Here is a 12,295-nt window from a genome sequence, read left to right as displayed (position 1 = left end):
TGATAGTTATATAACTTGTATAAGCTATGCTGTACGACAATCAGACATTATATTATATTAAATACTTTATACTAATATGGTACTTTTTGTTAAGTTCGTTAAAAACTAATTTCATTCATCAGTTATTTCAAGTATGTGTACTCATGCTTAAGTAAAATAATGAAATTAGTATACTTGAGTATGTTAAATCAATTACTAATATCGAAATAATAATATAATACTTAGAAATCAAACAGTATTAAACATTTTGAGAATAATTAAAATAATGATTGTTATGCAAATTATATGAACGTTTTTTTAAATCTATAAATTTTTATACTTTAATAAATAATAACAACACATGGATTTGCATATGAAACTGCTGTAACTTAATTAATCACTTTGTATACCAATAATACAATAACTATGATGTAACTGTCTATATCATTTGTTCCAAATATTAATACTTGGAAAGGAACAGGTTACAGTTTACAACAGCTCTACTATGTTTTTATTTAATTAATATTATATTATGACATGCAGCTCAAATAAACCCTTTTTAAATATATAGATTGCGACTCGAATGACCCTTTTTATGGTCAACATACATTTTGGCATTTTTTTTTTCCTTACCCTAAATTTGCTTTATCCTTATTAAACAATAATAAATACGATGTTCCTACTATGTAATATAAAAATTAAAATAAATTGATGATATATTGTTTTACATATAACTATATATTCAATTTTTTTTTTTTTGATGGGCAGCAATTTCCCTCCCGAAAAATCCATCTCCACTACCCCTCTTTAGCAACTAAACAACATCGATGTGAGACTTTCTGCCGTATTATTATTACTATATAATTATCATCATATATATATTTCCCTACTCCTTCGTTTGAGAGATTCGTTTCTAGATGCAAACCGCACGGCACACTCCATAAAACAATATTAGATATTTACATACAATTTTAATATATATATATATATATATATATATTCGTAATATAATATATGGTACACAGTACTCATACATTGGTAGTTTTATATATTAGATGATATGTGAAATTTGATGAAATGGTATTAACACTAAAACTGTACCTGAAAACTGGAAATACTTAAAATTTGTTCTAAAACTATAAATTTGTATACAATTATAATACCATATCATAGATTTATAATCTAAAAACATTTTTGACAAAGGTAAATGATAATCTAAAATTTCCAAATAACAATTAATTAAAAATAAAATAGTGCTTTATTAAAATAAATGAATTCATATAATCTCCATAGATAATATTTTAGTTTTAATAATAGTACTATCTAATATTTTAGTTTTAAATACTGTAAGATATTCTATATACTGTCACGCTACGCATACAGTTGTATGTCATGAAAAATAATTCATTATTTCCGAAATGAAACGTTTGAGTTTATTGGAATTTATTTCATAATTAACCATGAACAAAATTCAGCTTCGGTGTCTGAAGCATTATTACTATATAATTTATTAGATTATGATTTTCCAGTAATATGAAAATTAATATACCTACTAGTATACACATTTCTTTTTAAACACAATACACGTATAAAATCAAACTTTTTCTAAGACAACTTGTAAAGTGTAATGCACGATATATTGATATACCATCATAAACGTTCAATTTATTATTATTATAACGTATAGAGCCGTGTTATAAATTCGCAATGCGGTATTGATGTACTGAAACTAAACTAAATTTCCCTCAAGAATATCAGAGGTTGTGAAATCTCAAGAGAGTGATTCACATCCAGTATATTTATATGTTTATAAATCAATATAGGTATAACTCATTGTTTCTAAAAATAGGAAAATAAATCATTTTGAATTGACTTTAATAAATATTATTACGCATATCATATGGTTTAATACATAAATATTTAATGATAATAGATAATAATAATTCTGTGGGTGTACAGCATATTATTATGAACATTGGAATATTGCTAAAATATTTGTTTCACCGGCCATTTTGAATTTTATATTTTTATTAACATATAATATTAAACTTGTCCTAAGATATCGTATTCTCGTAATAATAGTGTGTTCATTTGCTTAAAAAAAATTATAATTTATCCATTCGGGGCTCTCTGTTACTCAAATTTCCTTGATAACTCTAAATTTTCGATGTCTATTTCAAAGTAAATAAAATCAACTACTTATATTCAATCCATGAAAAGTCTATAGAAGGCTATGAAATTTAAAACATTAATATTTTCTCACGTATATAATAATTACAACATCAATAATAAATAATAGGATAAAAATAGGTATATTCAAAGCTATACATTTAATGCAATAAAAATTTTTGAATATTATTAATATTATTAATTGAATAAATTATTATTTTTTTAGCAAAACTATAAAATATAAAAATAAAATTGTTTAACTAAAACTATCATTTTTTATGATAAAAAGACAAATAAGTTTGCATTAATGCTATTTAAAACTCATCTAATTAATATTGATTTAATCATAAGCAAACAAAATCTATGATATGTAATTTTTTCTATTGCAATTCATTTTTATTCATCGAAAATTTCACATAAATTGATTAATGATAACAACAACAAACTCAAAAAATGTTTATCAACAAATAATAATAAATATAATTAATAACTATTGAAGCCAAAAAAAAAAAAAAATTCTCGATGACTGCTGGTCAATAATATAAATACAGTCGTATCTGTAGATTGTCCAATTATATAATATTTTTAAGATAACATAATGAGAAATCCTTGAGAATAATAATAATATGCAAAATATAATAGATCGCAAAAATAATATTTGTATCATTTTATCACAGATTAAATTATTTTAATATTATTGGTTTTATTTAATCTGCGGTATACCAGTGAATGTTAATATGAAAAACAATATTATCGATGAAATAACAAAGAAAAACAAACTCGTAAAAATAATAATTGTATACGAATAATAATAATAATAAACGAATTACAACTAACCAATCCTATACAGTGTTGCCCGTGACAAATTAAAAATACCACTGGGCTCGCTCTGTCTTGAATTCAATTCAAAATAAAATACACACATTCCGAACACATAGTAATCTGGTTTTTTACCAATTATAAAATAAGTCAAAAATAACATACGATATCAGTAGCTAATTTCTTTTGAGTTATCAACAGCCACCTTATACGATACTAAAATATTCGTTTTTCGTTGACCAACCGATCCCTGTACGAGCTCCTGTTTAAAACGCAAAACTACACGCTCGCACACATTACATTTTATTAGTTTAGATAACGGTATAGAAACCATAACCATGTTTATAAGTATCGTCAACAATAGTTAATACGATACCGTCGCCGTGCTGATGTTGCTGCAGGTGACATTGCACGTGGCCAATGGCCATTCGTTCGTCAACGCCATGCTGTTCCTGGTGCTTCACCGAGGACTCCGGCAAGCGGCCGCCGACGCTTGCTGCACCAGCATGTCCATGGTGGCCAGGTGGCTGACGGCCGGGTGGTCGCCGGAACCGTACACGCTGGACGCATCGTTGCCGGGCATGTCACCTGAGCCCGTGTTGGCTGCTCCACCGCCACCGCCGCCCTCCAGTCTACCGGCGTACACTATTCGGCACACTTCGATGAGAGTGAGTCATATATTATGCGACGTTCAGCACAATATTAAAACGATATGTAGATAAATTAACGTGTGAGCTCGGCCTGAAAATATAGCAGGAAATAAAAAAAAACAAAAAGATCGATTGAAAACTCGGTTCGATAAAACATAATAATACCAACAGTATTAGTATTATTTAAAATAATAAATAATGTGAATAATATTACATGTTGTCGTAGACAAGCGATCTGTTGTTAATATTTAATTTAACGTTTAGAATTTTTTTTCATCAAAATTTCAAAACTATATCATGAATAATTAACTTTTGGAGTATAATATGAGAATGCTCTCCTCGTTGTGGCCTTTGTTTTCTGAGTTACACTAAATCACTAAATAGCTCTTAAAAATATTATAACTAGGTCCTAACAGACAAGCCCTTCTTTTTTTTCGATCAGAGTTTATACATCAATAGTTTTCACTTTAAAAATATCGGTGCCGATTTTACAATTCCCTAAATTATTGAAATTATTACCACTATCGTAAGGATTTGACATAGTGTGGTCTTGAAGATGAGGAAAATTTTAGGAATAGAAAACAGAATTAAAATTTTTGAAGAGATTGATGAAAAATGTTAAGACGTTTTTTTCAATTTGTACTTGTTACATTTTGGCACATTGGCTGGTGTGTAATCGATTTTTTCAGGGGTGACTAAGTAGTTGGGAAATGAGATCCAAGAAGAAAAAATTTAAATATTTTTATTTTATTTTATACACCCCACCAATGTAAGAAACATACCAAGGTATACCTAGTATATAATACTATCATGCATTATTCTATATTTTTGTAATTAATTTATCATTTTATATTATTATAGGGAAACATTCCTATTAATATTATATTGGTATATTTTATAAGAATCTATATGCAAAACTCTATTATAGCTTAATTGTAATTAGAAATGTAGTACAAAAAAATCAATTATTAATGTATATCTTTTTAATAAAAGATATTAAAAAACAAAATACCTACACTAAGCCGTAGGCCTAACTTCATGCATATTTATACATCTTTGTTAATTTTTTTTTACAGTTGATATTTTTTCATAAATGATTATGACTCACATTTTTTTACATTTTAATCGCTTTATCATGGCAAACCACGGAGCTTAGAACATATGTTTTTGATAGTTGACTTATACCCTAAAACTTCTGAATTTTATTATTTATAATATATTGTAAGACCGTGAAAAGAGTTTCAATCGCTCAACGTCTGCTGCAGTGACGATCCCTCAAAATGTGTATATTTTTAATATTATCAATCATAGTATAATAAATTAGCATAATTTCAAATAACCGATGAAAGCATTTTGCTAAACAGCGATTTCTGCTGTAGATATTTTATACTTTGCGTATTACTATTTCAGTTGTTTCGATTTTTATAGTAATATATGGTATTATGTATTTATCGGCGATGAGTGATTGCACCAACAGATAATTAACTGTGAACAAATGGTCTACAACATGCGCTTTCATATAATATATTAGTTTAATATCATAATAAAAACGCACTGCGGTCGAACGCTGAAACGATCGAAATGGCGTTCGTCCGTTTTTAAAGACGTTCGATGCTCAGTTTTGTCATTGCTCACATTTCTCGGCAGACCAGTCATTCGCCCTCCTGATAAACTTATATATACATACTACATTACTTATATTAAATATCGCATACCTTGTGCAAATATAATAATAACATAAAAAACATAGCTTAGCAACGGCGTATGCCGTGTACGATCACAATGAGGTGTATATACTCGGAAGTGGAGCCAGTGACGCGCGGCGAGAGATCCGGCCGTCACGTTTATTATGTACTTACGTGTCTATATGTTATAATAATACCATATTATTATCTTCCACAGAATTTTCACTTTGTCATTTTGACCACTTCTTCAGTTTCTTCACCTCTTCCTACTCTTCATACGTATACAACATATACCGTCGTATTCGTATATGGTATACCACAAGCTTATAACTTATATAGTATAACTACCAAAAATTCCATAGCAAAAACTCTTATATATTTATCAGTTACCACTATATAATTATAGTATACTTTTTGTACGCTACACCATATAATAATATAATATAATGTTAACACATTTCCAGAGTCAGACTTAGGCAAATTGCGATTTCACTTGGCTATATTATATAATAATAGTAGAGTATTCTCACATTATTTGTCTAAATATTGTTTATTTGATCTTTGTTTAAATATATGTTTGATGTATGTATATATCATAAATAGTTTACTCAAATAACATCTCTGCGTGTATCAGACGCATGACTATTGAAGTTGTGTGAAATAATGATATTACTCAATATTAATATTGTTATGTAGTTGTTATTTTGCTATAGAGTTCTTAAAGCTGACTATAGGGACTGCACTAAAACTTTGATGAACAACATCGCATTTAAGATTTAAGAAAGTCATCCTTCTATCATAAAAATCATTTATTAAAACAAAATATTAAATTTTCTATATTTATCTCTAGTCAAAAAGTATCAGTTTTATGTGAAATTTATGATATCTAAATTTGTTAACATTATAATACGCATATTTTCAAATATTTCAAACAAATCTGATCACTGAATTTAAAACATCTTTCGCATAAGCTAAATGTTAAGTAAGTACGCATACATATTCTCGAGGGAAACATTTTCTCGAGAGAATAAAAATTAAATTTTTGATTATCCATATTACATAATAATAATAATAATTAACTTACAAAAATAAAATATTTTTTTAAATTGATTTACCTATAACCGTATAAAATATAATAAAGTATCTTCTTTAAGGCAAAATTATCGATAAGCTGTTCTTTTTATTCTTTTTTATGACAAAATGAGATAACACAGTTTTAGATACAGATTGAATATGATAATTTTATCTCATTATGTACAAAATTAACTATGAACCAACTTTATCATCAGATATTTTAATTGTCAGTTATTCAATTGTATTAAAACTATAATATCCCACTTATCACAAATTTAATAAATGTTTTAATAATATTAATCAAATAAAATACTGTATTATACTATGTCGTTTTAAGAAATTAATATTTTCTAAAGTTAAAGAAAGGAGGGGGTATCAAAAATTATCCATATCGCTCACCATAAATGCGCCCAAACATGTACATCTATGTGTATTATAGGATAATACACGTATTACCTACCATATGAATAGATGTGATAATGGATATATGTATATCACCAATTCTTGTGTAATTTGTCCGGTGTTGTCGTCGTCTTCACATTTTGGTGACAAATAAATTCCTGGAATTTTAATTCCATTAAACACAGTATACCTAAATATACCACCTACATTAATTAACAAATGACAATAATCAAACGTTCGTCGACCATAATGTTTATAAAATTTGTGATATTTTTTATGCACAAATGCTTATATTTCAAAAAAGAAAACAAAAATCTATTTTTTTAATTAACCAGCACTGATCGGCTGATCCACCCACGTATGACCTAATTTTGTTATGTACGTGGGTTTTCATAAATTAGCATTTACATTTTGTATAAAAGTAATATCCTACCTTTCAATTTATTATATAAAAGATAATTTTCACCAAAACCATAATATTTTTGTTATTTAAAAAAGTAGTATCATAAACAAACTTGTGTAAAATTACTGTGTACAAATTTGATCATAATCAAATAAAACAGGTGTTGAAAAGACTATTATTATATTATAATGTGATAATCCAAGACAAAACAAATTTATAGTTAAACAATTTTTGATGAAAGTAAATATTTTATTTCATTAAAATTGTTCACGCTCGTGAAAATATACTATATAGCAATTTATATAAAATAAATATATATAATCGTGTATTATTATTTTTTTTTTTTTATATATTACACACTGAATTTTATTAATATATACTAGATGCTTGTGATTTTTTTCTTTTTATAAAAAAACGTAAAATATATTTTTGTTTAAGTTTCTTCTTTTAAATTTGTATTGGATTTTTAACATTCTAACCTTATCATAATTGCTAAATCAATCATATAATATTGTTTGTAATGACACAACATCTTGAAATTTTTAATAAAAAAATGCGAAGTGTATTTTAGTTTACTTAACACAGGAACGGGTTTGAACATTTTTATGTCAAGAATGATAATTTCTCGACACTTACAATGTGACATCTATATTATACTACTAAAAGTACTATTATTTTATTTTATAAAAAAAATAAAAGTAACCACAATAATAACTAAAATATAAGCACTTATCGTACAGACAAAGATTGAATAGGAGTTTTAGGTGTTCTGGTGAGGTTTCGAAAATTCGACTCCATGATTTTTCTATCTTTTTTTTGCGCAATGTCTCATTATACTTTTATGATATTTTAATTTGCAAACAATTAATAAGTAGATATATAAAGTATTGGTATTTAAAAATACTTATAAACCTGTTAAAGTTTGTTAAAACGTAGCTCAATAATAATTTACTCTACTAAATTAATCTCTCGATTTATCAATATTAAAGCTATCCACACAAAATTGAAACTGCTCAACGTACATGTTACTATATTGTTATATACTTATATAATATGTTATGCGTTAGTAGACTGAGATAACACGTGCAGATAGTCCAGTTAATATTTAGACAATATTATTATAATGATAATGTAACAGGACCATTTGTTTAAATAATTATTTGTTTATTTTTATTTATTTTTTTGTCTGAATGTGTTTCACAGACTCGGTCGATGAACCGTTTCCCGGCGGTCCACCACCGGAACCCGCACTACGACTACCATTCATCGCATCCTAACCTGCACGACATGTCGGGCATCAATATGGGCCGGTTGTATAACAGTCACGAGTATCTACCGAACGATTACCGCCGATACAACCACTACTATCATCACCGGGAAACGCCACCGTGCTCGTCGCCCGAGTGATTTTATTTTGCGTCGTCATCATCGTCATCGTCGTCGTTGTCTTTCCCGCGTGTTCGTCGTTCCTGTTTCGCGGCTGTCAAGCCGTCGTTACCCGAATAAATCGTAAAAATAAAATCCACAAAAAAAAAAAATCTTCCGAAATCATTCTTCCACGCGTGAGCGTCTAGGACTTAGGAGGCAGCTGTGGTGGCAGTGGCGGTGGAAGTTTCGGCGTGGGTGGGCATGTGGGTCAGTCATATAGTGGGCCTGAATACAAGGGGATTTCGCTCGTCCTTGTATCCGACCGCCCACGGCTCGGTGGCGAATATCGAACAAATGTCCGACCGACTGATGGCGAACCGAAAATCCGCTCACAGAACGAGCACACACTATTGTAATATTTATTGTACCGTCTTTACGTTGTATTATTTCCGCATATTTAAAATACCGACGATGACCAATTTACAAGTATCTTAGTACTTATATATAGAAATATCAATTTCCGTGTTTCGTTCCGTGCGTTGGTTTTTCGAATTGATCTCACACGCCACACCGTCACCCCGAACCTCTCATCACACCACTACACCTAGCGTATCACTCTCAACCACTTTGGCCTACTTTTCGACAACCGTCGCCGTCGTCCCCGAAAATACCGCTCACCGGGCGTTCAGCCCATTTTCGAATATATACGTTTTTGTGCTAGCACGTTCTCATCATTATTTTTTACTATATTATATAAAAAATACCATTACCATTATTATTATTGTATGTCTATATTGTATCCATGATTTACGTTTTGTGAAACATCAAAGTAAACATCTATATCTATTTACACTTGAATCTAATTTATACACTTATTTGTTTTTGATTTTCGACAAAGATCGATATTTTAGTGTAAGTACCTATCTATGTAAGTATTTCCTATACCTATGAAGGTTGCTGACCGTCAAGACCCGCCACGCAAACATTCACCAGTGTCATTTATACTGTATACACATACATCAGTCCCGACATCGGTCGAAAGTTTACCGGAGCTTTTCTGAAGCTTTTTACACAGCCGATGTTGTAAAAAAAAGATATTATGTAAATATAACTAGAGACCTATTTGTAAAATGCCATATTACTTATATTTACAGGTAGGTTGACAAAATACGATTAACCCTTATACAAGACACTGAGTAGTTATTTATGCCTATATAAAAATACATTTTGTAATATTCAAGAACGTAAGTCATGATTTTATATCGTTTATTTTATCTGATCATTCCAGATTTAGAATATTATTTTCCTACGATTATGTATTGAAATGTTTAAACGTTAACTATCGTATATTTTATACAGTAACAGAGAAGCAGCCCCATTGTTTTCTTTGATAATGAATTTATTCAAATTATGTTTTTTGAAATTTTTAAATATATTTGAAAATTAAATTTTAAAATTTTTGAATTTATATTTACTACATTAAGAGTATTCTATGATGATACAGACTTCTTTTTTTTTCAAATTAAAACCACCTTGCTTTACTTTAATTTGTTTTGTGGATAATTATTATGAACATTACGTTTTAAGTAATTAATGTTTATATTATAATTTTTATTATATAAATAATAGTTCTAAAAATTAAAAATATATGTAATAATAGATCTTGTATTTATTATATTTGGGCCATTTTTAAGATAGTTTATGTTGATAAATTAATCACTATATTTTTAACCTAACCTAACCTATATCTTCCAAACACATTAGTAGGGACATGTGAAAATAGTTAAATAACTGAGATACTAATAGTTAGAATTTTAAAAAGGTACTTATATTGAAAATTAAAAATAAATTAATAATAATCCAATATATAGGGGAAAAAGAAAGATCTCAAAAAAAAAAAAAAAAAAAAAAACAGAAATATATATCATTGCAAGACACTTCTTAGTAGTATAAAAAATTTCAAGAATTTTGAAATATAATTTTTGAGTTTATTTATCAATTTCAAAAATCAGAATTTAAATATATAAAGGACAAAATAGGAATGAGATTGCTTTTTGTAAATTACCCTATATAACATGGCATTATACCTAGAATGTAGTTTTCAGCTACATTTTGAAAAGTTCTGCGCTCGAAACTTTTCGATAAACAACTAGGAAAAGTATAAGAGTTTTGCTTGTATCTACGCATTTTATTATAATAGGATGTAGTACGACATGCGTACATGATTTAAGCGGTTATGCGGACTCGGTGATAGAGAAAAAAACCCGTCGCGACTCTCCGCGTGACAATCGATTTGCGTAACGAAGGTAATGAACGTATAGGTTTATAATATAATATTATGTTGGTGTATACAAAACGTTTGCGGAAATTGCAATCAACGCCTCGCGAGAAACTAAACGATTTACCGCTGTTGCTGCTTCTGCTCGATCATTATGGGTAGGTGTGTTCATAAGAATTAATCAAAATATTACCTACCTATGTTGTTCATGCCAAATCTATTTAATTACGCAACGCGTCGATCGGAAAAATGCTATTCGTTTTTTTTTCAGGCTAGTCGAACATTTGTATCATTTCCTCAGTTTACGTCATTACAATATTATGCGATTGTGTGTAAGGTAGGTACGTATTTCCCTGTTTGTATTGCTTACATGCATTGCTGGACGAATAAAAGCATCTCTGATTAATGCTTATAAATAGACCCAGATATTAATTCGTAATAATATACGAAATTGAATAATAATACAAAACAAATTTTATCAATACAAATAAAACTAAACAAAATTAACCGTAAATTATGATTGTAATTTTAATTATGGAGTATAGTTATTATTATAATTAATTTCACAAACTTTTTTTTTTCGTTACCACAATTTCCTCCTAAACATTTAATAACAGCATATATAATGTATATTAATTGCAATTCACCAAGTTTTTAATCCATGTTAGACATTAACTTTATTATATAACCATAGGTTAATCAAAAAGTTTTTATATCATATAAATTTAATTTATAATTTAGATAAAACAAAACCTTGTATTTAAAAAAAATACATTTTATGCTCTCAAAACTGATTAAAAATTATCATGATTCTAATAAAATCAATCTCATGATTGAATCTCAATGGCCATTTCAATTTTAACGAATAATTTGATTGTGATTTTTATAAAATAAATTTTGTTTCATTACACTATTGCATAATAAATTATTTACATTCGATTCGTACACCTTTATAACTCTAAACATCACACAAACATAGTATTTACAAATAGTATTGAGTTCAAATAATATTCTATTTATTAAAACAGAAAAGTACCTAATCAAATACTTTGAAACAAATGTTGTATACAGACTTGACTTAGTAGTTCTAACTTTTTATGACAGAACATAAAACATTATTATTTTTATATTATTTCCTCTTTCAAAGTAACAAATTCTTAACATTTTAATCATAAAATTACTTTTTTATTTTTCTTCCATACAAACAATATAAAAATATCAAATATTCTAGTCATAAATTGTAATACATTTGATATTTAAAGTCTTGGTAATCTGACATGAGTATAAATGGGTCGAAGTATAGTCGGATTACTTTAATTTATAAGCAACGATAAAAAGCATGCATAATATTGTTGTGTAACATAATATTACTATAAAATATACATACTTAATAATTAGTTCTTAATATATATTTATATATATATATATATATATATATATTATTATATCATATAAAAAAAATATCCGT

The 12,295-nt window shown here is 27.8% G+C and overlaps 1 protein-coding gene across 8 annotated transcripts in view; it reads left to right on the top strand.

Moving 5' to 3' along the window:
- Positions 1-9,258, top strand: part of LOC112595498 — a 111,852-nt gene extending 102,594 nt beyond the window's left edge. For 7 of the 8 annotated variants that reach the window (XM_025340742.1, XM_025340737.1, XM_025340738.1 and 4 more), the window contains 2 exons: positions 3,357-3,635; positions 8,385-9,258. In XM_025340742.1, coding sequence (XP_025196527.1) covers positions 3,357-3,635; positions 8,385-8,588 — 483 coding nt within the window. In that variant the 3' untranslated portion in view covers positions 8,589-9,258. The remainder of the gene's footprint in view (positions 1-3,356; positions 3,636-8,384) is intronic. The other variant, XM_025340741.1, reaches the window with a different exon arrangement.
- Positions 9,259-12,295: the final 3,037 nt, after the last annotated feature.

This window comes from Melanaphis sacchari, unplaced genomic scaffold, assembly GCF_002803265.2.
Source record: "Melanaphis sacchari strain LSU unplaced genomic scaffold, SCAv2.0 Contig27_pilon_pilon, whole genome shotgun sequence".
NCBI lineage: Eukaryota > Metazoa > Arthropoda > Insecta > Hemiptera > Aphididae > Melanaphis > Melanaphis sacchari.
The sequence above is the reverse complement of the archived record's forward strand: the minus strand, read 5'-3'. Positions and strand labels throughout refer to the sequence as shown.